General features: G+C 47.5%; 1 protein-coding gene across 2 annotated transcripts in view; it reads right to left on the bottom strand.

The window, feature by feature from the left end:
- Positions 1–677: 677 nt before the first annotated feature.
- The window catches only part of PPP1R16B (protein phosphatase 1 regulatory subunit 16B), a 58,618-nt gene continuing 32,587 nt past the window's right edge, over positions 678–26,708 (bottom strand). For both annotated transcript variants that reach the window (XM_042050270.1, XM_042050279.1), the window contains exons 3-11: positions 14,727–14,797; positions 12,653–12,798; positions 11,402–11,505; positions 10,977–11,101; positions 9,089–9,214; positions 8,679–8,754; positions 8,178–8,307; positions 7,254–7,422; positions 678–6,677 (exon numbers count right to left, since the gene is read on the bottom strand). In XM_042050270.1, the coding sequence (XP_041906204.1) occupies positions 6,156–6,677; positions 7,254–7,422; positions 8,178–8,307; positions 8,679–8,754; positions 9,089–9,214; positions 10,977–11,101; positions 11,402–11,505; positions 12,653–12,798; positions 14,727–14,797 (1,469 nt within the window). In that variant the 3' untranslated portion in view covers positions 678–6,155. The remainder of the gene's footprint in view (positions 6,678–7,253; positions 7,423–8,177; positions 8,308–8,678; positions 8,755–9,088; positions 9,215–10,976; positions 11,102–11,401; positions 11,506–12,652; positions 12,799–14,726; positions 14,798–26,708) is intronic.

Below are 26,708 nucleotides of genomic sequence, written 5' to 3' on the forward strand. Positions count from 1 at the left end.
CGAGCCCTCCTCCAGACACTGCGACGCGTTGGCCATGGCCGGAGCGCGGGGCTCGGCCCGGCGGGCGCTTTATGGCGAGTTTGAATCCAAACAGCGCGGCCGCCGCTTCCCCGCCCCGCGCCGCCGTTGGCTCCGGCAGGGCGGCACCGCCTCCCCGGGCGGGACGGGGACGGAGCGCCGCGGCTGGGACACAGCCCGGCCCCGAGCCCTGCTGGCCTTCGCGGGTGGGAGAGATCGCCGAGCTTTTGCCCGGAACAGAATCAGACCCCTCTGAGAAGGACGCTCGTAATGATGCGCGCTAACAAATGCTGGAGCCGAACACTCGGACACTCCCAGGTCCACGGGAGGGAGACACGGCTTGGGCTTTCCAGCTTATCTCCAGCACCCACTGCCGCTGCTTCACCGAATCACAGAATATTCGGTGGTGGAAGGGACACGCAAGCCTCATCAAAGTCCAATTCCCGGCCATACAAAGAGCAGCCCCAAGAGTCCCACCATGCCCCCCCCTGACAGCATTGTCTAAACGCTTCTTGAGCTCTACATTTGAAACAAAAATTTACACCCACCCACTGCCTAGATTTCCTCTTCTAGACATCCCCTGGCTGTAGAGAGTTGAGAGGCAGAGACATTTAACAGAGTCCCAAGATGTAAACCAATTAAAAAAAACAAAAAAACCCTCAGTGGCATTTTTGTATTATTAAAAGAAATTTAATATAATTTTTAAATTAAAAAATTCAATCTCTCTATTAAAGACACTGAGTCAGGTGCTAATACTGTCAAACATACCCTTTTGGCATGAGTTTTACATAAAGTTTAAGATTTTATGCATTGCTTCAACATGTTAAGAAACCATCTTCATACTTACAGTAGCAATAAAGTCAATTCCATACAATATCAAATATCCTTTTTTAAAAAAAGTTTTAAATATATTAGACTCTGATTGCCAAAATGCCATTTTATACACAAAGCTGCTAATACAATATACAGTTCTTACATTATTTTTTTTCTTCACATAAAATACATCTCATCAAGTTTTATTTGTACATCGTTTACTACTGATCAATGGAATTACGAGTTATTGCAGAAGGCTTGCCATCATCTCTCACTGTCCTGTACACGCAGCAGTCCTGCCAAGCTGTACCAGGGTTATCCACACTCCTGCAATCTCACACTGCAATCTAAAGGCTGAAGACATAATGGTGGCAATACTAAGGCTGCATCTGCACTGTTTAAAAACCCGTATCTCCCCTCCTGCTGCGGGTGGAGATCATTGCATTGGTGTAGCTTTGGGAACAGGTATCTTGAGCAGAGTCTCCTCTACTACAGCTTCCACGGTTGAAATACAGCAAAATATTCTAGGTTGTAATTGTGCCATGGCAGATGTTGCCCAGAGAGCCCAGTGGTACTTGAATTGTGTGAAGGAACTGAAAAGTCCATTACCAGTTTGGCCAACATGAAAACAGAATAGAGGTGAAAAACAACCAGGGAGAACCGTGCTGTTGCACAGCCATGGGCAAAACAAAACGAAACAAAAAGAGGAAATGTGTTCTGTAGTAAGAGGCGAGACCTTGCTGCTACAAGCATGTTCTGGATTCTGCCTGTAGAGAACTGCTACACCAAAGCAGTCAACGTGATTTGTTAAAATAGAATGAAGCCCCTGTGCATTTCTGTTCTGTGTATTTAGGAAGAGAGAAGTGGCAATAATGAGAGAAATTGAAAGAGCAAATAACAATGTCAAAATCTGGCATGCTCTGAACTGTTATCCCCTTGCAAAAGTCTCCAAGTTAAAGATCAGCAAGAACTGTATAGTCACCACAAACCTTCCAGAGACGAGTTACCTTTAGCAAGTATAAGGCACAGAAATAACCCAAGGTGTAGGGAGAAACCTTCCAGCAGACAGACAGCAGTTCATCCATGGCTCACTGGAGATCAGTGCTATTGCCTTCTCAGGATATTCCCTTTTCCATGGTAACGCTGATTTTGTTTTAGCAGGGACAATGTGGGTAATCAGAGCTCCAAGACTGAAGAAAAAAGGACACTAGACAGAAGTTTTAATGCCATTTGGGAGCTTTTAAGGGACTTCAACCCTGTGAAATAAGACCCTGCTCAATAAGCTCAAGAATTCACTGCCTCCACTGAGTATTGCACTGTCATTATTGCTGTTGCCTTGTCATGCTCTTCTCCTTCCCTACCAGGAGTTCCTCATCCAGGTGGTTCTTCAACCACACCTCCAAGATGGCACAGAAACATCAGTGAGAGTCAGTTCTTCCCAAAACTGGGAGGGTTTTAAGATTCGGGAGCACCAAAGAAGTGAAATTAAGTGGGCTGAAATCGCATCATGTGGTATGCGAAACACAGATCCAGGTCTGATTTCAAACAGATCCCAGCAATGGTACTTAAGCCCTTATCTAACTTTTCAGTGCTGGGGCTTCCTTGCCTGAGCTCAGTAAAGTAGAGACACTGTTTTGAAAAGACACCTTTTTCTCCATCTAACAAATTTCTTTCAATATGGAACGTAAGGCTGCTCTCATCAACTACTTAGTTTGCTAGAAACAGGACAAATTCAGCACACAGGAAAATGTTGGGAGCAGGAGGGTTATTCTTGTGCAGCTCTGCCTGCAATAGACCTGTCAATACATTCCCATTCACAAATCTTTGCACAGTCTCTGTGAACAGCTACAACCTTTGGCTCACTGGTAACTGAACTGGGATTCTAATCCGGCCTTGAATCTGTAATTAGATATTTATTGAGCCTATAAATATCATAAAAACCTCAAATGTTCCTCTAATAAACTAAGATATGCCAGTCACAACATGACTTCTAGTTTCCACAGCTTTTTAGCCATATTAAGATCCAATGAAACAGCCAAGTGCCCTCTGCTTTGTACCTCAGAGCTTTCCACTGGGATGGCCTTTAAAACACACATATCAGAACCCCACTGTTGTTGTAATGATGCTAAATTTTACAGTGAAAAGCCTTATTCCTAGAGGTAGGCTCCTACAATGCCCATGTAAGAGAATCTATGTGTTTGTCATTCCCCAAAAGCCTGTTTTTCTCCACAAAATAGTTCACCAGAAGCAGGTTAATCCACTTTACAGAATCCCTCATCCCAGGCCCATAACCAACAGCTCTGCCAGAGCTCCACAGGCAGTGACCATTATATCTCAGATGTCAGCACAAATAAACACAAATCCGTTCCAGGCCATTCTTCAACAGCCTTCCAGCTCACACCTGGGTGCAACTTCAGCCCAAAGCCAGTGGTAGCTAAATACTTGGCAGGGCTGTGAAACGTATCCTGGAAGATTCATCCATTACTGACTTTCACCATTAATAACTCTCCTGTCTGAGCAAGAATGGATTGCATTTGATCAGACACCACTAGACTTCACAGCTAGGATGATGAGTTCCTAGAGTTTTACATTATAAACAGGGCAAAATACCAGTGGAAGCCAAAAAGCTCTTATCTAAAATCGACTGGATTCCTGCAGCTTTAATGTATTAACAGCTCTCAGTGAAAGCAAGCCCCAAACTACTTCACGTTATTGCATTCTATGATCTCCTTTTCATTTCCTTGGAGCTAGGCAGGGTTCAATACACTTGCTAGCACAAAGTTGCTCTGAGAAGGAAAAGGGCCCTACTCCTCCTTTGCTGGGAGGGAAGGCAACATCTGGGCCCAAATTTTGCACCATATACAACCTAGTAGACAGCGGCACCAAAATTTGTTACAGTGAGTTCAGAAGTCTCATTAAGATGGATGTGGAGAGACAAACCTCACCACCATGGGAGAAGAGAGGCACCTGAAAGATCATCTCCCCTGTTCTGTAACAGCCAGGCCACACTTGGTGTTATCCCAGAATAACTGACTCAAGGTAATCAGAAAATCCACTGTTAACCACGCACAGATGCAGTCAAGTCTCTCCAGTTACCAAGCCATCCTCTTTCTACTAGAGAATGACTTTAAAAAATCCCTTCACCTCAAGGTGAAGCACAAGGAGTATTTTCTAGTCCTATAATTAGCATCCGTTTCAACAATGGAGGGAGCCCAACTTCTTCAAATGCTTCAAACTCTGCCTTTAGCAGAACTGGGGTTTTAGGTGAATCAGATCAACTGCTACCACTTTCTAGTTTGCACCTAAAACTGGTGAGGAAAGAGAGTTGTATATCCATACCATTCAAACCAGTAAATTGTCAGCCTGGTAACGACCTCACAGGTCCAAAAGTGTCTCCTGCACAGCGTGGCAGTGGTGGTGACACAGCCACCTCTGCTGACTCAAGGAGCCCAGAGCCCAGTGTGGTAATGTATCCAGCCCCAGCAATGGGTGGATTTGATGGGGGGCAGAAGGTAGCACTTAACAGTCACTGGCAGCCTCAGTCAACTTTTTATAGCCTAGAAAAAAGTTAAGGCTGTGAGGATTCCTCCAGAGGGAGAGTACATGTGAAGGGGCATATTGATGTCTAACAGCCACCAAATAAAAGGAAAATGGGTGGAAGCTGCACTTGCTGTTGCTTGGCTGAAGCACATCTACGTGAGCTGGATGTAATCCACTGATGGCTTACAGAGACCCAAACAGGTTTATGTCTTCAGAGTTTGGAATTGAAGCTGCCCAAGAAGACACATATTCATGCAGGCAAACAGTTACGTGTGTGACAGCCCCTCTGAGCAGAGAAGGGTTTAAAGATTTACAGTTACTTCTGAGATACAGCTGAAGTGTGGCCAGGTCCTCAGAGCTGTCCCACACTCTCCTCTCACCTCCCCCAGGTACACAAAGCCTGAACTCGCTGCAAAGCCAGTGCCAAACGCCCAGGTTACACCGTGCCAGTGCTTCCCAGGAGGCTGTCAGAGCTCACATGAACTGCACCAAGACACAGTGTTGGCGCTGCAGCTGCTCCTCAGCAGAGAGGCTTTGTTAGGTACCGATGGTGTCAGGCAACTCCCACAGACACAGAGGCATTTCAACCTTCCTCTGCCAGCTGCTACCCACTGCTGACAGCTTCAGCAAGGGGGCTGGAAAACCGAACAAAACATCTCCTGTCCTGCTGCAGTGTTCAACTACCACAGCAATGGTTAAAGTTACTTCTCAGCCAAAGACTGCAGGTTAATGCAAGTGTCACATCTACAGGATTAGAAATGCTTTCACGGCGTTCCCAGGTTAGTGTTGGCAAGCCTTTCCTTCCCATCCCTCCTGAGCCCTGTTGTTCTGGAAATCAGAAAGAATCAGAACGCAAAGCATACTGCCCCTAGTATCTGTGTTGAGCGTACAGAGTAAACAAACAGAATCAATAGGAAAGTGAGATCAACAAAAGTCTTTTCAGTTTTAACAAATTAAGAGTCTAAATAGTACAAATAAGTTTTTTAAATTACTTATCCCAATATAGACCTTTGTCAGTATTTTATTGCAGTAAAATTCTATTGCCAGGGCCCCTTTATTGCAACATCAGTTTTAAAGCCTATTGAGTGAAGCCTGTTCCAGGAAAAGTTCTGCTTCAAACCTGATGGCAGTCTGCAGTGACGAGCTGACATGAGCAGAACAGGACCCAGCCAGTGCACAGTTTGTCATGGTGAGCTGTCACTGCAAGGAGGTAACACCTTGGATACTTCCTAAGTGCAGCATCTGTGCTTGATTGTTGCTCAGGCCTAGGAAGTGCTGGATCCAGCTGTGTGGGAAACAGGTCTGTGCACTCTTGCAAACCTCATGTGGGGGCTGACCTCCCCTCCAGGATATGTGCCTCACCCAAGAGTGAAAACACAGGAACTGTCACCTTCCAGCTGCTCGGTGACTAACAGCAAGAGGCTCAGACACAAAGATTTGAATTCAGATCCTTTCTTTGTTCCGAGGCATCTCATGACTTCCCAAGGATGGGGAGGCAGCGCACCATACCTTCTTCCCCAGGGAGCAAGACTAAGGAGACTCTTTTGACATCGTACTGATGTGCATTCCTTCCTCTCCTAAGAGCCTTGCTCCACCTGCGTTACTCATCCAGCTGCAATGGAAATAATTGGCAGGGTAAAGTACAATTCGAGATGAACGAGGCTGCCACAGTCAGGATGTCCATAACCAAATTCTCCCTTTGGAATGCAAACAACCTGGCCACTGCGATAGCTCCAACCAGGCCACCCACGTCTCGCTTCCTCTGGGGTGAGACACAGAGCAGACTAGGAAATCCTGCAGCACCCATGCACCTTCTCTTCCATTTCCTCCATGGGAGCTTTGAATTTCAAGAGCGGTGGATCACCACTGGACACTGTGTAATACACTGAGGTCCCATTGGAGCTGTAGGGAGAAGTCCTGGATTCGATTAAGTGCGACTTGGCCTCGCCCACGTTCTCAGCAACTCCTGCCATGCCGGTGCTGAAGTGGGTGCTGAGGAAGGGGTGCTGGAGGAGTTTGGCTGCAGCTCGCTGCCGCTTCAGTTCCGAGAGCGTTTGGTGGTTGTGCTCCTTGTAGGCGCCCCAGAACTGCGGGGCCTCGGGCAGCGCGGGGTTGCCGTAGGGCAGCACGTGGCCGGGGTTACTGTCGGGGTCAGCGTGCATGCTCCAAATGTCCCCGTTGGAAAAGGTGTACTGGTAAGGGCTGGCAGATGCCATCAGTCCGTTCTGGAGCGGGATCTCGGTGTCACACTGGGTGCTTTTGTTCGCTAGCTCCGGGAGGAGGGAGGAGTTCTCCAGCACTGAATTCTGTAACAAGGAGACATGAAAGAGCATTTTCCCCCATTGCCCACAGCAGGGTTCATCCCTGTGACAACATCCTGAGTCTGCTCACACTCAGCCTTTCCACCAGACAGGCACTGCAGCACGAACACGGAATTCCCCCACGAACAGGACCCTACAATGCTGCGGGCCCCAACCAGGAACTGGTTCCCAACCAGGACACTCAGAAGGTCTCACACACACACAAGAATACTAACATGCTTATCTCTATAATATGACAATAACTTAATTAAAAACAAGTAACTGCAAAGCAAGTTTACAATTCTTTTGCGCTTACTACTTTGTGAGCTTTAGAATGAAAGGCACAGGCTATTTTTTGGAGCATCCTGGTTCATTTTTATCCCAAAACTATGTATGCAGCTGTAAATCCAAAACAGGCTTTCCACTTGAGTGGGACAGCTTATGCCAAATGAGAATTTGGTCTTTTGCTTACATCTGATGGATGAGGTCTACAAATTTTTCAGCCACCTTCCACCCACTGCTACTGAACCCGCACCACCAGCCCTCCTCAGTGACTCCCATGAAGAAGAAGAGATTCCTTACAGGGTCTGTATTCTCCTGGTCAGACCGAGTCTCCCCAATTTCTCCAATGAGACCTGAGTTTCTTCCTTCTTCTGATGCCCCCAGTTGCTGCCACACCATGGCCTCCTTCTCACACTCCTTCCTGTAAAGGTTTGTCCGGTCCGAAAGGCTGGCCCTCCTCACCACCTTCCTGTGGGACAGGGACAAGGGGCATCAAGGCTGTGAGCAGGACATGACATTTCCTCTTAGCCTGAAGCTCTTCTCACCTCCTCCTCCTCCTCACACTTCACAGCCTCTCCCTCTGGAATGGAACGTGGATTCAGCTTCCTGGCACCCACACAAAGGGAAGGCACTGGCATGGATACTGAAGGTGGGAGGAATTTTAAGGAGTTCTAAACTAGCACTGCAAATCTGTGCTAGAGCTCATACGGGTCACCTTATGGACCTATTCTGCAACCAGTGGAGTAAATGTAGAAGGAAATGGCCCACGGGCTGTTTTAGGGAGCTTTGTGGTCTGCAGGACTGCTTTGGTGTCTAGTAAACATCTTAAAAAGACCTCTGCAAACTGTGTCTGGGCACTGTGCCTTGGCCATGTGACATACTACTGAAAAGCTCAAGTTAATGCACTTGAAGCACTGATTTTCCAACACCAGTTTCAGTGGTTTAACAGGGTAAATTCTCACCATTTGGTCCTGTGCTCCGGGCAGTTCTTAAACCACACCAGCACAAAACCATTTTCCCCCCAAGAAACAGCACCTCTCCCCAGTGATAAAGCCAGTCTTCAAAGGAGCTCTGCTTTCAGCAACCAAGGTGAGCTCCTGCCTTTCCTGAGTTCACTCAGAAAGGACAGATGGGTTGTTCTCACTGGCCTCAGGGTGCTCTGCAACCACACCTGGGTGGCCAGGCCAATGCCCCGGGTGACCTGCAGGGAACAGCACAACTCACCCCCGGCTGCCAGTGCTGGAGGTCCTGCGGCTCAGGGAGGATTTATGCCTCATCTGAGACTTCATGATCACGTCATGTTTGTGTTTCAGCTCCAGAAGCAATACTTTGAATTCCTCCTCTTCACACAGATCTATGGCACACACACAGACCAAGCCCTTTATCAGACAGTTCTCATTAACACCATGTTACTAATTGTGCCTTCCTAGTTACACACCCAGGTCTTAGGGCTGCACACAACGGCAGGGAGGCTCCCAAGCACAAGGGATAACATAGGAAATGCACAGGAGGAAGACTTGGGGCTTGGGAAATGTCTTCTTCCTTCTTTTTATGAGCAGGAAGAAGCATTTTCAGTAGTAAAGTAGGTGCTTCAAAACTTCAGCCCCAGTTAAGTAACTTTGATTCTAAAGACACCTAAAAATTTATGTTAATGCTTCTGAAAGCACCACGTGAGGACTCCAGCCATTTCTTAACCATTTCTTTCTTTAAGCCTCATAAACTCACCTATTGGCATCTCATCCAAAGATGTCCTGGCACTCAAACTAGCCCCATGGGACACCAGCAATTCAGCCATCTGCATCTAAAGAAAGGCAAGAAAGCTAGGTTGACAGAGATATTTTAGACAATTTAGGCTTTCCTCCCCAAAGCTGAAAGGTTGGGATAAGATGAGAAGCAATGGCACTCGCCTCAAATAACTCTGGCATGTGTGTGATGGTAAACACTGTTCCCACCATCCACCTGCACAGACATGCTCTGCCTGAACTTTCTCAGCAACCAGTTATTTTTGGAGCCCAAGATGCTGCCCAGAGAGCCCAGCCCAGTACAGATTTATTCCATTTGCAGAGTACTCCACAGTTTGTCCAGGCAGAAGGAAATGCCACCCTCACACGTGACACTTGCAGCGAAATCCTTACCTGTCCCCAGAAAGCAGCAGCATGAAGGGGTTCCCAGCCATCCCAGTCCTTAACATCCAGGCTTGCCCCCTGGTCCAGAAGCACTTCAGCTGCATGCAGATAGCCATTGGCTGCAGCTATATGCAGCTAGGAGATAAGGAACAGAGCATCAGCCATCTACCTGCAAGGGCCACGAATGGTTTCATACACCGAGTTTCAGCAGATTTTCTTGGATAGTGTTTGAGCCTAGAGCTGGACAGGCAGCACATTTCACACTGGGCAGATGGCACCAGGTCAAAAGCAGGTCGTTCCTGTTACTAAAGCTCAGTACTGCCTGCATGCAATTCAGTTTGGAGAGGAAATTGCTTAACAGTTGTTAGAATAACTTAGATATATGGATGAGAAAAATAATGTATTCACATTTTAAATCAAGGGCTTTTAAGTGCTTCCCAATCTGTAGGGAAATAACACCATCAAAACATGAGCCTGCAATGCAGAACATCATCCACTGTAAGCTCTGTATTCCTCATGCCAGTGGAACATCTCCTCTTCCCCATTAAAGTGCTGTGCATGTGATTTGTTTGAATCAAATTAACAGCCTGCTTTACTCAGGACTCTCTCTGTGCAATTGCACTTCCAATCACACTATAACTATTTTCACCATTTGAAAGTAAAAAAAAATTTAAACCTTGGCTACTTTAAATTAAGGGAGTATGATTTTTCAGATATTGGCTTCCAACTCCAGGCACCACTTTGGAGACATCAATAATGGTGTCTTTTAGTCCCCCAGCTTCATGTCTCTGAAGATTTTCATAACTGCAGCCTGCTGTTGCATGTCTGAGCAAAACATTGACCCATGCACTGCTCTGAAGGGATTAACTCCACTCAGAGCTCCTCCTATTTCAATTGTGCTAAAGGGGAGAATCAAAGCTTCTTTTCAAAAAATTTTCATGGGGATTCCACCACATGAAGTTAAAACTTCATCTGGAAATAAACTCTGATGCTTTCTGGCAACTCAGTTAATTTCTACATAGATTTTATGCCACTCAGTCATACCTTCTAGAGGCCACATGAGTTAATAAGGAATCACTTGGGGGTGCTACAAAAGGGGGAGCCAAGAGGCCTGCTTAAATTTATGTATATAATCCTTGTTAAAGCAGAAGATGTGTTAAAAAAATAAGCTGCAATAAAAACTTCAATCATCCAAGCTTACCTTGGAGGGAGCCTGCCCTCCCCTTACACTTCTGGTATATGCTAAAGGTGACATTTAGATTGAGAAACTGGAATGCACTGCCGTGAACCAAGTGTCTGTTTATCAGTTATGTCTGGACCCAAGCATTAAATGACCAAGGTTGTATGAAATTCCCAGCACATATGAGCTCATTACTGAACTTTCCCTAAGTTGGGACTGTTGTAAGACACAGTTTAGGAGATACATTTGCAGCGGAAAAAGAACTAGGATTGTTCAGCCTCCTCAATCCCTATCCAGACAAACCAGATGCCAGCCTGCTTTGTGCTGTTCACTTGTCCTGGGTGCCCTACTCTGCCCAGGGGCAGGTGCCACCCTGTGTGAACAAACACAGCAGCCACTGACTCCGTGTGAGCCAGATCCCACACAAAGCAGAAAGGAGGCAGAAAGGGTGCCCAGCACCGGATCCTGCTCCCATGAAAACCAGAGGGCTCTCACATCTCCTCCACAGGAGTCCACAGGACTAAGTGAGAAGCAAAAGGTTACTGGGAGGTCTCCCAGGCCCAGTTCCCTGCAGGTCAGCAGATGTGCTATGCTCTGTGGGATTTCTCCTCTTAGTGACTTGCACATGTTGATTTTGTGTAACTCCTGCTCCAGGGCAGGTTTCATAACCTGTGGGCTGAAGGAAAGCAAAACTGAAGTCGCTGCAGTTTCACTCACCAGCGTAGCACCTTGGGCATCAGTCCTGTTCAGGTCCTGTCCAGTCGCAAGAATGTCATGAATGTCACAGATCATGACCTGCTCCGGAGCAGCCCGCATCTCATTGATCCTTTCCTGGGTAATCCCTGTTAAAATTCCAGTTAGAGGAGAGTTGGAAAGGGTCGTTGTCTCCACAGGTTGAGTAAAATAAGAATTATGATCCTGGTTGATAAGACCCCACATCCTTTGCAGAGGGCACTGTCAGCAATCCTTCACCCTCATGATCTTTAGGAATCAGAATAACTAGACAGAGTCAGGTCCCAAGAAATTATGCCAGGAGCAGCTCTCTGCTTTTCTCCAGAGGCAAATGAAGAGCTGAGAAACAAGGTAATTTTTAGTACCACATTGACCCATTTCGGTATTTTACATAAACTCAATCTCCTTACCTTGATAGGCCATGCAAGTCTCAATGACATCCAGGGTTGGCTCATCTTCACAGAGGTCATATGGCATGTTGCCATCTGCATTTACTGCCAGCAGGTCTGCTCCACTGCAAGGGGAAAACTGAGTTACACAAGGAAGAACCTCAGATATCCTAGAGCAGACAGTGCCAAACACTGGGATAAATGCTTAGGAAAAACTAACTGGGGTTTAGTAATTGCCCAAATGCCACCAAGGTAGGTATGAGATAAGAAAGATTTGAAGCAAAGCTATGGAGATATGAATGGGGAAGATTAATTCCAGAACTGGATGAAAGGCAGCACACTCCACCTCTTTCCTGAGTCAGCAATGCCCTGTGTTCCACATCCGCTCCATTTTTACAACCCTCATCCAAAAACTTCCTAACCCAAGTGGGAGCATCCTCCAAGGGATGCTTGACTGCATCCTCTTCTCTCCTTCATTATACAGTCAAAGAAGAGCCGATTTTCAACGCTCATCTCCCAGATGACAGAGAAGTCTCCCTCCCCGAGGAAGAAGCAGCAGGTTAACACTCCCAAAGCACCAGCACTCTGGGAAAGGGAGGAGAGGGCTCCACACACAGGCACAACTATCTGCTCCAGGCAGGATTCACCACAGCTGCTCATGAAACAGCTCAAAGCACACCTGGTGTCCTCCTCCTGGCTGGCAAGTCTGGAAAGACTTGAGCTTTAGGGCCTTGGTCAAGCACCCTGTGTCACCACTGGGGATCAAACATTGCAGGAAGTTTACTGATCGCTAATTAAGACCCAGCGAGACAGGTCACAGAGTTCACCCAGTGTCTGAGTTACACAAACACACTGCTGCCCTCCTACACCAGTGTCTGCTTGACCGGGGCTGGAAGATCTGAAGTGTTTAGGAGCTTGAGGGTGGATGCTGCTGGCTGCTCCTGTTTCTACCCACCCAGCGACCACGGCTCCACAAGTGTGCACAGACACACCAGAATACAGGCAAAAAGGGGCAATTTTTGACCCAGTCTCCAGGAGCTTTATGACACTCAGCCTAGTCATCGAGGGTTTTATTGTCTCCTCAGCCTTTCTGCTCTTCCTCCTCCACCCCCTTCTCCCCCAAGCAGGAAGGACCCCCACAAGCAGCTTGAAAGCAGGGAATAATCACCACTGCTGGCATCTCCCAAGGTACTAAGCAGTCTGAGTCTCCATCCACAAAAGCTGTGGGTAGAATCAGACCCACAGAAAGGACAGACACAAAAAGCCACCTACTGCTGGATGAGGATCTTCACCAGGTTGATATGACCACACGTGGCTGCTGCATGCAGCGGAGTCCACAGCTCATTGTCCTTGGCGTTGACATTGGCCCCGTGGCTGAGGAGAAGCTTGACTATGTCCTCATAGTTGTCTATGCAGCACTGGTGAGGAAGAAATGCAGACAGATTGGGTTTTTTGAAACTTTGGGAAGGTGAGGGCTCATACCTGCTCAGCTGTAAAATAATAAAGGGCACCTGGACATGGAGACCTACTTCACCCTGTGCTGCTTGGCAAGGAGCATCTCCAGCAGAGTTAAACACCAAATTGAGCACCAGCAGGTCAAAAAGGCAGAACACCTACACTGGACAGACCAAAGGTCACTGGGTGTTTTACAGGGCCTTCTGGTGTGGGGGCACAACCAGCAGGGAATAATAGCAAACACGCTCACAGCTTCTATTCCACTGGGTCTTCCATATTCAAGAGCAACCATAGCAGAAATTCAATGTAACCAGTATAACCACATACCAAGGGATGAGCTGACAGCTGACATTCCCTTTTCTTAGGGAAAATCCCACACACTGGCATGTGATGAGCAAGAGTCTTCTCAGGAGCTCATGCTGCCTTACCACAGTTATCTGGAGAGGCACAAACTGGATTCCCAGAGTTATGAGGTGCTTTGCAGGGCACCTTTCATTTCCTGAAAATAACCAGCTTCCTTCCTGCATTTAGTGTAGCCCAGCAGGCCAGAAGGGCCTCAGCCTCTTTCCTTGGGTGAAGGCGGAATTTGCTCTTTGATCCACCTCTTGCTCACCTCTAGACATGAATGTGCATATGATAAAGACATTAAAATAAGATTCAGTCTTGTGCAAGAAGCCTGTTTGTGGTCTATTCATCGCTGCAGACCCACACAGCTCAGCACACAGTATGGGCCATTAATGGGGCTGAATTCCAACACACAACAGGCATTTTAGCAGCTGAGTGACAAGGACCCTTCAGGTATTTCTATTTTGTTCACTGTTTGTACAAGGAAGTGAGGTTAAAGTCATGCCTGTCACACAGCCAAGTTATCACGGAAGTGGAAGGAGTTCACATGCACTGGAAGGAATGCTAATGTGTCCACTGAGGGGCTTCTCTGTGCTCAGGGATTCAGTTAATTCCAGTGGATACAAAGCTCCCATCATAACTCCCAAATGCGCTTTTACCATCTCTCAGTGGGCAAGGTGGATTCTCCAGGCTTCAGAGCCTGGCTGGGAAAGCAAGGAGGCTGTCAATGTTTCTCTGAGTGCAGGATAACATCTCTTTGGAGAGGTTTGATGTGCTCAGGACCTTTTGTTCTTCCAGGAGCCAGTTAGCATTTTTAAACAAACATTCATCCAGCTTTGAAGAGAGCAGGCGACTGGCAAAAGAATCCAAAATCCCAAGTCAATGGGAGCATTTACAACACAGAGTAGTGGCCAGAAACCTCTGAGTGCTCGGGTGACAACCACACCACTGTTGTTTGAGGCAGTGGAGGCGGCAGCTGCCAGGCACAGCCAGTCCCACGTGCCTGAGAGAGAATAGAAAATCCCTTATGGGAACAGCACAGAGGCTCCAGGGAAGGCCACAGACCCCACACACCACTGCAGCAAGTCTGTATTTCACTGGTGATCAGCTGCTGCCATCTCATACAGACTTTGGAAGTCCCTGAGCCTACAACGAGCAGCAGAGGATTCTTCAAGCATCTCATGTATCATTTATTCAAAACTCGTGGATTGCCAAGGTCCCTAAAATTGAGTTAATCTGCTATAAGGGTTTAGAGCCCAGTCCTACAAAGATTAAAAGGTGGGGAAATGCTGTTTGCATGTGAAGTCCAGCCCTGACTCCTGAGCTCTTATTATCACTGAATAAAGTCTGGGATACAGCAAGGAAAAGGTCTGATCTCAGTTTGCTCCCCAAAAAACCGGATCGCCAGCACAACATGGTCAAGTTTCACTGCTTTAACTGAGAAAAAAAATATAAAATATAAGAGGCCTCCCTGTTGGACCTGGGCAGGTGGGCTCAGCGGGCAGCAGGAACACACAGGGAGGTGTGAGCTCCTCCCACGCCTCACCTGATGCAGCGCAGTTAATCCATCCTCATTGCACAGGTCGGGGCTGATGTTGCTCTTCAGCAAGTAACACACTGCAAGGAAGGACAGAAGAGAGTCAGAGCAGCCACGCTGCCACATCTCTTGCTCTCAACCAGCGCTGGACAGTTCAAGGCAGGGAAATTCACACCATCAGTATGGGCAGAGCTGCAGGAGCCACAAGCCCAGCACTGGCTTGTCACCGCAGTGGGAGAAGAGCCTTCCTGGGTTTATCCAGCAGAGAGCACCAGCACACAATTTTCCCCCAACCTCCTTCCAAAGGAGACTGTTAATACAGTTTAAATTTTCATTCACTTGAGCTGGAACAGTCTCCATTTTTACCGTGTGCTTCACAATGCCCCAGTGCAACCTCTGCACTCTGCAGCCCAGGAGAGCTAAAAGGGGATTTTGGGATCCCAAGTTAGAACCATGAGAGAGATCCCTCCCACCATGAGAGGGATGAGGTCTTGCCTCAAGAAGTAATTGATCCATGATGAGAAACCAAATACATTCAGGGCCCTGTCACATCTAAATACACCAGGGTGGCTTTGGACACTTTGCTTGAGTTGCTGGGTGTTTGGAGAAAGCTTCCCAGAGGCTTTAGTTTTTAATCACTGCTTTGGGGGGAAAGGGTAAAGATTTATTCCATTAAAATGCAAATTTCTGAAACACATGAAAAGTCATTAGCCCCTAGGTGAAAAAACAAAGTTTGCTCTGAGGTACAGATCTTGCACAGGGCAATAGCAACAAGGTTGGGAGAGGCCATAAATTAACAGCAACACCAGAAACCCTTCAAATTCAACACTGCTGACAGATCTTGATGATCCATACCCTTTTTCTGCCATTTACGTGCTCATTCCCTGCTTCTTCTCCAGAAATTTCACCACCTAATGCTTTTCCTACCTCAAATGTCACTGACAGCACAAGCACAAGCCAGAGGTTCATAATCATCTCCCCAGGGCCAGAGCAGAAACAGATATTCACGTCACATCTGATTTGATGGCAGGGATGCAAGCACTGAGTGAAACCAGAGCTGCACAACAGGGCACACTGACAGAGCTAAAAGGGCAATAACCATCCTCAGAGCTGGCAATCAAAAACACCGCAAGGCTGCTCGCTCCAAAGCATCCTGCAGCCTCTGATCCTGTCCCGCTGTCAGAGGGAGCTCTTCCCCCAGCACATCCACGGGGAAAACCATCTGCAGGGCTGTCCCTGGGGACAGAGCACTTCTGGCATGCAAAGCAGAACATGGAAAACACACCCACCATGACATCACTGATGATTTATGAGGCTTTGTTTAAAAGATCTGGAAAACACACTTGCAAGAAAGGCAAATTGAAAGCAAAGTGAGATTTTGGTTGGAAGCCACTGCTCTGACGTTATCACAAAGGAAGGCAAAACCAGGCAGAAGTGAAATAAAACACATCACAGGGTTGTTTCACCCAACTCAAAACGAACGCTTGGATTTATTTTTGCTGGAAATAATTTCAAGGCATTGACACTTGCTCAGTGGAACTGCTGCAAAAAAGCAGAATACAGCAAAGACAAAACTCATCCAGCACCACAGTGAATCCAAAGGCTCTGTTTTTTTCCAGCTCAAAGGCCAGTGCAGGAAGCCCATGCCTACACCGGACTCACAGCCCCAACACTTGCATGCATAACAGTAATAAGAGCACTGAACCTCAGCCAGTACATCCAATTTAATGACTCTGCTTCTACTGTTTCTGGCCAGCCCTGAGCTCTTGCTCTCCTAATCCAAGCTGAGTGATAGACGAGTCATTCACCAGTGGCTCTGGTTGTCTCTTATTTACATTGGATGCTCTGCCATTAGGGTTTTAATTCAATCTCAGTCAGTTAAGTGCCATTGTGTACTAATGACACACAGATCTGTAATCATGTTTTGCCTGATTATGGAGATTTGGACAAGTAGATGCTGGCAAATTAACCTTGTAAGAGCTGTCTCTCCATGGGAAGAAGCAGCAGCATAAATCCCAGCTTGTTACAGGGTTCTGTGTCGAGGGCACTGTGATCATGGCTTGACAGAGCTTGTGAGAGGCCCTGAAGGGTTAAGATTCAGGAAAGTTTTAATCTTACCCTAAAGAAGCTTTGAATCCTTCACTAACCCCTGCAGCAGCCCTCATGTCCCCAGTGCACCTCCCCTTGGCTCCCTTCTGCCCTCAGGACAGGCTCACCCTATTTCCCAGTACCTCCCAGCACAGTGAGGACTAACAGCCACAAGACACCAGAAATGGCACGGAGAAGTCAGATAATGAAGCAAGGTATGGACATGGTACCACTGAGTCCAGGCAAACAAGGCATGAAGAAGAGATCAGACTCCTTTCTGACCCGTCCTAAGCTGAAGCTTGCATTTCAGGGCTCGGTGGGGGAGCACAGGGTCAGGCAGCAAGGAGCCCTCATTTCCACCCACCAGCCCAAGTTCACAGCAGAACACAGCCCCATTCCTGCCCACCAGCCCAAGTTCACAGCAGAACACAGCCCCATTCCTGCCCACCAGCCCAAGTTCACAGCAGAATACAGCCCCATTCCTGCCCACCAGCAGGGCACAGGGTGGCAAAGAGCAGCTTCATCATCCCCTGCTCCCTGTGAGCTGCAGAGGCACATGGAGGGAGGACAGGGACACCTTCCCCATGCCCACTACCCAGGAGCAGCCCTTCCCAAACAGCCAGGAAGAACGAGTCCTCCTTTCTGATAAACTTCATGGGACATGTGCATTTGTGGGTTGTCCAGTGCCCTAAGAATAGGAAAGGGGGGCCAGAACTGTGATGCTTTGCAGTGCTGGAAGCTGCACCCTCAGCTGTGGCAGTGCCACCGACCTGCTCTGCTGCCTCACACACAACATAAGGGACAGGCACCTGAGCATGCAAAATGCTCCTCTCTTCAAGCCCTGCCGGGGTCACACGCTTCTCTGCAGAGCCCAACACCTTCTCCCCCACCTCCAGGCATGACTGATGCTGTACAGGTAGGAAGCAAACACTTCAGCTCTCAAGGACACAGATTAATCACTCAGTGCCAGCTGATCGCCTTCTGTCAGCTCAAGCCTTGGCCTCCACTCGTGGAAGGACCATCCCCCTGCGTGCCTCCGGAACAGCACGGAAACGAGCCCTCTGCAAGCCCCTGAGCCCGACAGAAGGGGCTCTTTGGGGTCACATCAGCAGCTTCAGCAGCATCAGCCTCCACTCTAACACTGCGATTAACTTCTTAGAGAGCTCAGTGCCAAAAATGCTGAGCTCTGTCGAATCTGTGCGCTGCGTGTAGGCGGAGGCAGGTGGGGAGCAGGGGCTGCGAGCGTGGAGATTCTTTATTGCGTGTCGAGCGCAAGTTGTGGGAAGCAGTTCCAAACGCATAGCAAATGAAGGAATGAAAATGATCACAATAAGAGCTGGGTGAACAAATTGTTGTGAATAATTCATTCCAAACTGTATTAACTGAGCAATCACTCAAATGTATTTTCCATTATTCTCCTTGATCTGCTGATAATTGAACCTCTCACACACCACGATGGTGTACATTAATCTTCAATTTATATTTTATCATTCACATCTGTGCTGTATTAAATGGAAAAAGCTCCCACAACAGCTGTGAAAATACAGCCTCGGTTTTAAGCCGCCTTCCATCAGATGTCCTGGGGCAGCCTTAGAAAGATTCTCCTCCCCAAACATAGCAAACCACTTCTCAGGAGCTCCCTCTCCTCCCAGCCTCACTTATCCCCCACCAAAACTCTAAAAAGCAGGGGAAAGGCAAAAACAACACTGCAAAGGTCCTAAGGAAAACTCAACATGGGGCAACCAACCCCCACCTGAAGAGATATTACAGCGCTAGCATTTTTTATTGGTGTTACTTCCCACTGAGTTTCCACAAGAAGCAGCTTTTCCAGAAAAGCTCCTAAACCAGATGAAGAAAAAAAAGCCTTTGTCAGTGCAGTTTCCCCTAAGTCAATAAGCTACACCATAAAATCCTGGATACTATTACACTCCCATCTATCCCAAGCACTCGCATACCTCAAGCATTAATAACTCATAAGAGAAAAAGCCAACTGGAACTGATATGGATACCATGGAGGGATTAAAAAAAACCCAACAGACACCGTCCTGATAGGAGGTCCTGATTCCTCCCAAAAATATATAGTGGCAAACTGTCTCTACTGGCAAGCAGCCTCACCTGTGTGTTCCAAGTTTATATACACACACAGGCCATTACTTTTTAAAAATCCAGGTTTATCTCGAACTTTTACACTCAACAACTTCTTTTTAAAGTCATTCAAACCCTTCTAGTTCACCGTCTGGTGAACCAGGCACTTTCAGGTCTCCACGGCAGTAGAATAATTTCTGTATGTTCACACATGATTTCACTGCATAAAATGAAGTTTCACTTAGGTTAATAAAACATTTTTACACATTGCTCCAAGTCCCTTTCACCCAAATGAAGTGTAGCTTTAGTCAGAGACCCAGTGTAGCAGAAGAAGCTCCTTCCAGCATTATTTGTAGTGACATACATGCAGGGGTGTTGGCAAACGTCTAGAAAGGCTGATCCCAGCCTGCCAGGCATGGGACTATGGATGGGCTCAGCTACTTCAAAGCTGCATGTTTACTGCTGTGGTTTTGCAGGGATATTTATTGCACAGGAGAAACAATGCCAGGAAAACAGCACTGAAGCTGTGAGCACTCTGCCAGCTTCCTAGCCCAGCATACAATGATACTCACATTTTACAGCATATCTAAACTCTGAGCAATAACAGGATGAACTCACTCAGCCTTATCCTCCACTCCCTGCAATGTACAACTGATAGCCCATGCTGGTCCATTGATAAACTCCACAGCTCCCTAAAGCTTTCTGAAAGACAGAAAAACCCCACAGAAAGCAAAAAGCCGCACTCAGACAGCTTCAAACACATAGTACACCTAAAAATAAATATGGCCCAGTTTGCCTGCTGAGCCAGCGACGGAGACATCCCATCCCGATTGATCACTGAGCTTTCTCGGGAAAGTTCAAAGCCCGTTAAACACTTCCCACCCAGTGTACAGCCAGGCACACACATTGCTTCTAATAGATCCACAAAATCTGGGAAGTCTGGAGAGAGGCCAGCAGAGCCCCATCTGCTTCGTGCCACGTTCACACGGGCAGGGACACTGCACACGGCTACACTCAGCCCAGGTGCTGCTTCTCTCAAGGAAAACCTATTTCTGACTTTGATGCTTCTTACTTAAGAGGGCACAGCCCTCCTCAGCCCCGAGGAGCCTGTTCTTCACAGCAGGCTCCTCCTGCAGGGTTGGGGGCCGGGCTCATACAAGTTTTATTCTGACAGCAAGTCATACATTTATTTAATGCACAGGGTCCGATTCTTTCTCCCCATGTTTGTGCATATTTCAATCCACTTCTGCTTTATGCTTTGACCCTTATCCATCACTGCAGCACCTGAGCAACAAGAGGAATGCTACAAAGGGACAGCCTCCTACAGCTGCTTCTCCAATGGATGGGCCATAGCCTGGCCCCCACAGCCTTCTGCATCCCACGTTTCTCTGGTTCTGCATGCAGGACTCCGAGCTCTGATAATCCACTTAGTGCTACTGATGATAAACCATCTTTCTTTAATGGCTGCCATCCACCTGGGATTAGTGGGATAAGGAAGCGTGCAAGTTACCCATCTGCAGCCACAGTGCTCAAAGGGCACAGCAGAAACAAAGCCAAATTAATTTCAGCTGGGAAAATAAAAATTAGAGGATGCTGCCACCTGACACGCCTCTCTAAGGATGTAGTGTCATGTTCAAAAGTATCCTGATCCTCTTCTCCTGTCAGAGTAACAGTAAAATTGGTCCACACTGGAAATGTTAAATACATAAAGCAAAATTAAAGTCAAAGATTACTTCCCTGGTTTCCCATTTGTCATCCGGTATTGGAAGAATAAATAAATCATTTCAGGATGGTTTTAAAACAGATGATGGGATTTGAAAGGGATGAGTGTTTTATATAACCTTTGGGCTCAGCTGCCTTCAGCAGGATTGCTGTGGGCAGGGAGCCAGGAAAGCAGATTCCCCAATATCGCTGTGACAGAAACACCTGGGCTGCCAGAGAGCCTCTTCTCTCTTTACGAGGCATTTTGGAGTAGTTATTTGAACGGTCCTGATTTAAAGAGTACTAAAAAAATACATTAACTCAGACTTCAGGAGGCATGGACCAAGCAACCCAAGGCCAAGTTTCCCAAGGATGACTCAGGAGATTGGCAACCAGCAGAGCAGTGCTGGCTTTTTGGGTTTGACAGTTCACAGAGGGAATGGTCCTGCTGTGGTGGAAGCCACATGAGGCAGTGGCCTGAGCAGGGAACAACAGCACAAAGCGAGGGATGATGGACAGCCACGTCCTCCAGCAGCAGCTCCAGGGGCACCTGCATCCCCCATCTCCGGAGTTCACACCTGAAATTTTGGGTTTGGTGGACCCAAGCAGGTCCACATCTCATTTCTCTTTGACTTTCAGGCAGAGCGAGACAAAGGGCACCTAGAGAGCCAGTATCTCAACCAGGACCTCCTGTTCTCCTACTGCTCTGGCTGCTTCCAGCTTTGCTCCTACAAAAACCACTTCTTGGAAGTCAAGACAACACATGCAAATCAATATCAATATCAACAATATCAACACAACATGTGCCTTTTATCTGAGCAGCACAGAGGATCTCACTTATATACACGTTCAGAAACAATCTCTGATGTGTTGGACCAAAATCCATCGACTGAGAAATGGAGCAGTCAGCACCTGTCTGTACTAAGCTTATTAGAAATTAAGTCTTTCAGGGTACCAAAAAGGAAATGCATCATAAAAGTTAATTGGCTTTAATAGAAATGACAGCCTGAGAAGTGTTTAGATAAAAGGGAGCAATGTTGTCAGGAGGGAAACTTCTGCAGCTGTCTGAGTCCATGAACAGCCTCCCAGCTACAATAAGCTATTGTGTTATTATTAACACAACAACCTAACAGGTGATCAGAGGAGCAGAATTGCAAAGGCCCCCTCCAACCTCTGTGCAGAGCCAGACTGTCAGGATTTGCAAGAGGATACTCTGATGTGCTCTGTGCAGCAGGAAATAGTTCCTATTGCCATCTGAAAGTGCTCTTAGGTTCCAGAGCCAACAGCCTTTGCCCCAGCTCGTATTTCAGGCATCCCATGACCCCAGTTAAGCAGCTGTATGATGACCTGAACCACATGAATGTTTTTAAGAGTCTCAATTATAAACCAGGAAACTTTCTACTTAGAGTAACGGAAGACAGGTTGTGGTGGAGGGTGGGGAAATACAGATCTGCTTTTCAGGCTGCCCTGAGTTAATACCGAACAATTCCCTGCAGTGACAGCCTGCAGACCACACCCCAGGAGCTGGTGGCACACTGGGCTCCCCTCCTCTGCCCCACTTGAACGACTCCTGCTCTGTGTCATGCCACTCTAACCCCACCCCAGGCTTTAGAGAGTCCTGGCCTCCTTTCTCCATCTGCTCTGGCTGTTTCAGCACCTTCTCCACTCTGACCTCAGTCAACACTGCTTGGTTTGTTTTTTCCCTCCTTCCAACTTTGTCTCCTTTTAGTTTAGGATGGGTACGCTGGGGATGAAGATCTTTAAGAGCTACAGATCCACGTCACACCCTCCGGTCTGCTCCCATGGGTGGCTGCATTCCCGACCCAGGGTGCCACGAGGCCACGGTGTGAATGCCGGCGAGGGCAGAGCGCGGTGTGCCAGGACACGCGCCCGGCTCTGTGCCACAGTGCCACAGCGGGAGCTGCTGCCAGCCCACACGTGGGAGACCACAAGGGACATGCCAGCAGTTAAAGAGTAATCTGCTAAAACCTCACCCTCCGCTCCTCAGCACTGCTCCTAACTGGAAATGCTGTGCTGCTGCGCAGTGCAGGAAGGGAAATGCCTGTAAAAGCAGAAAATCATCCCCCCCGCCCCCTTCTTTAGTATCAGATAAAGACAGAACATGGTTTCATTTTAAAAACAAACATTACAGCAAAAACCTTCATGCAAGTTTAGCAGCAATCTGAACTTTACCGGAGAAGCACTCGCAATCCTTAGCAACCCTTTTGCTTTTGCAACCGGTAATTATTCAGCAGCAAATTTTACACATTTCAGAGATTTGGATTTCAACAGCACCTTCCATCCAGAGATCTCCCAAAGTGCAGCTGCACTTAGTGGAGTGAGCTCCAGGCTGTCCTGGGATTTTACCATCAGTTTTTGCCTCATTTCACAGCTGTGACATCTCAGCCCAAGTTAGACCAAGGCTCTGGAGGCTCAGGGATCTTTCTTTGCCAAGGTCACAGTGACAGTCCATGGCACAGCTGTGACACTGCCCTTAAGCACCAGGTCCCAGCTCTGTCCTTTAAGCACAAGAAAACTCTCCCCCATCCTTTCCGTTGTTCAGCCAAGAGCAATTGGACAAAGCAGCTGAAGCCTCAGTGCTAACAGCTCTTTTTTATCCCTCCTGCCACATGCCCAAGTCCCAGAAGTTTGCAATTTTAAGGGCTGATCAAATCTCACTATTCCCCCAGACTTTCCAATCACTGTTCCTTCAACTTTCACTTCAGCACCAGTCTCACAGACAAATCACACAGCCCACAATTTAGTGTTCGTATTAACAAAGCAGTGCATTCAAATTTGCTCTCCAGGTCAAGCACCTCCAATCCCAAAGCAATCCCCAAGGTCCAGTGTCCCTCGGTTACCAACAAACTCTGGCCAGAGAAGCCAAGAGAGTTTATCTGTGAACGTCATCACCAGAGGTATTCGGCACTGCATGGAAACCAATCCATACATTTAAGAGTGGAATCAAAAGTTAGCACCTGAGCTTGGCAGAAATGCAGGTTTTTCACAGCTAGAATAATGCTTATAATCAATGAGACAGACACTGAAAAAAGGCCTTCAAATAAGGTCAAAACAAGCAGGCACACAGTGCTACAACCTGGCTTGGCCTATAACCTGACTGTGAGTGCTGTGCACACAGATCACCTCGTTTTAATAATTATCTCACCTGTTCCATTACACAAAGTTGAAAACTCCCTCCAACAACTTCTGCCACAAGCTCCATGTGATTTCTGCTTGCCACCACCTCAAGAAGCAGAAGACGAGTGTTCCCAGGCTGGGGGATGCAATACAGCTCTGTGACTGCTGGGAGGCCCATGGAGAGAGCTTGACAGGTCATTTAGACCTTAGAAAGGCAAAACAAAGCCCAGCTGGCTGTCTTCACCCATCCCTGCCATGTGCACAGACACCGAAGTGCAGCCTCATGTGAACTGAGGACAGCTTTTGCTGCCAGCCCTCCTCTGCTGAGCTTCCAGCACTTTGATGCAGAAAAGAAAGGAACTGAGCACAGGGTTGGCAGCACTTTCCTTTTTCACCTCACTTTCAAAAGCCATCTCCATCAGCTTCAATCTCTCATCTGCACAATGCAGCCTGAACTCCGCAAACCCCTCCAGATTAGTAATGGGCAGAGAGAGAAAACCTCTCCATTTCCTGGCAGGGCAACAAGGAGGCTCCCTCGAGGAAGGAGAGGTCTGCGGTCCAAACCTGCAGCAGCTCCGACTGGAGCTCTGAGCTCAGGACTCTACCAGCCTTCAGGGGCAGTCTGGGAGACTTTTACTTAACCTGAAGAGGAAAAGAGCTGGAAGTCTCCTCCAGAAAGTGCTCGGCCTTACTGCTTCAGGCCAGGGCACTGATGTGAGACGAGCACTTCAGTCTCTGTGCATGCACTGATTTTTTTCTTTTTTAATTCATTGCTTTGTGTTTACACACTGATCTTATTATTATTATTATTATATCTATTACGTGTTATATAACTATATTATTATTATACATTTTTTAAGAAGACATGGTTTAAACCACCGAATTAAAAAAATATGTCATTCCTACAGCTCTTACACAGGTTCAAAGCACCCCACTTATCAGAGCAGTATCTCTGAACATTGAAGCCGCAACTCCTTGATGCTGGGAACAAGGAGTGACAGGCAACAGCAGGGAGCAGAGAGAGCATAATATATCCCACTCAGAATCACAGAATTGCTAAGGTTGGAAAAGACTTTTAAGATCCTCAAGTCCAACCATCTGTTGACTTCCCTCCCTTCATCCCTGCGAGAGGACTCTAATCCTGGGATGAAAGACCAAGTCTCCACGTCAGTATTGCAAGTGAAATGCCTTCCCCAGCCTCTGCAGCAAGAGGCAGCTCAGAGGAGTTCTAGTTTTCCTTTCTGCACCAGTGGAGAACTGCTTCAGTTTTCCAAACTATATCACATTTCCCAATAAAATAGCAGTTTGCAAAATAATTAACAGCCATTAAAATTCCCCATTAAGTTTTGCCACTAACAACAGCAGGACCATTCTCCTCCCAGCAGCAGTGAAAACTGCTTATTTCTGTAGTAAACCCAGTGTTGTTAATGAGCCATTTTATCCCATCCAGTTCGCTTCTGAGAGCTCCCCCACCAGCAGATCCCTCTCACTGGGGAGTTTTTCATTACATATTTAACGCTACCAAGAGCCTGAGCACATGAACCACCTTTGAGCTGTCACAGTGCAAGAACGGGGACATCCATCTCCTGGTTAGTGGCAGAGTGCCCTGTACTCACTGCACCCCTTACACCGAGGAGTAAAGGGGGAGAGAGCCTCTCCCCTGCCATGCTGCTTGAGGAGAACAGGCTACATGATCAAATTAACTAAAATAACCCCGATTCTGAAAATTAAGGCAAGAGGAAAGCCAGGCTCCAGCTTTGTGCCATCTCCCACCGATTCCACCCTCTAATATTTTGACTTGAACATTTACAAGAACAACAAAATGCTTCAGTAGCTCAACCCACCTTGGTAAGTTCATCAAAGAAATTAATGCTGCAGTGGCTGCTTACACCACTCTGCTGACAGCATTAATTACAGGCTGCAGAGGTGGATCCCAGTGACAGCAAAGGGGTCCAGGAGCTGGCTGGGAATGCATGGGAATGGGCAGATGTGCAGCCCTGTGCCACTGCTTGGGCTGGACCCAGCACTGCCCTGCTTCCTCCTGCTCCTAACCCCAAAATGCAGCATCTCCAGCACTGAGTGTAACTGAGCAACTCTGGCAGCTTCTGCTGTTTTTCTGCCAACCAACACCCAGCAGAAGAGGCCTGGAGCATCCTACTAAACACCTTTTTGAGAGCAAGCCCTACATTAACAGGAGTAGGGCTGGCTAACCAAGGTGACAGGGCCCTTACAGACCATCACGAGGATAGCAATCCAAGTGTTCTGGTTCCTGGAGACATCATGGACCATTTCATCTCCTGTGAAATTAAGTGGGAGGGTTGTACTCTCCCTCACTAAACACAGGGTATAACCTTCCTCACACAAGAAGTCCTGTCCTGAAGGCATGGGCAGAAACCCACAAGCTCAGCGTCACTTGTGCCAAGAGCACTTGTGTCTGTTTTGGGAGATGCAGAAGATCTGATCCTCATTGCTAGATCTGTGACCAAGCACAAGGTCCCTCCCCAGCTGTTTTTAGTTCACCTTTGTCTGGGAAAAACACAGGCTTAAAAAAATTTATTATTTTTCCAGTCAGCTGTTTGTAAAAAAATGCTTTTGAGCTGTTTCTCACATTTCACAGGCTGAGGCAATCCCACTCTAACCCTCCATGAGCACCCAGTTAGTGCTACAACAGAGAAACCCACTTCTTTCTGTTCATCTGGTCATAAAGAATCACTCCCAGGGAAAGGAGCCCTCCCCACCAGAAGCATCCAACGAGGTCTGGATCTCACACAAGCAGCTGCAACCAGTACAGTTGTATAATGGAAACCTGACCTACAAACCCTGAACCAAATTCTAGTTGTTCCCTTTGAGAAGTGAGCACGTGAAGGCCACACATGTCTTCTGCCCTGGCTGCTGCCTTCCTCCCACAGCTGTAACCCCAGCTCGGCTCCACGTCCTGACAGGACTGTTACCTCTCCTCCATCCAGCAGAGCTGGGAGG

The sequence above is a fragment of the Corvus kubaryi genome, unplaced genomic scaffold (genome assembly GCF_017639235.1).
Source record: "Corvus kubaryi isolate FWS band 111438036 unplaced genomic scaffold, C.kubaryi_AGA036_p1.0 134, whole genome shotgun sequence".
Lineage (NCBI taxonomy): Eukaryota > Metazoa > Chordata > Aves > Passeriformes > Corvidae > Corvus > Corvus kubaryi.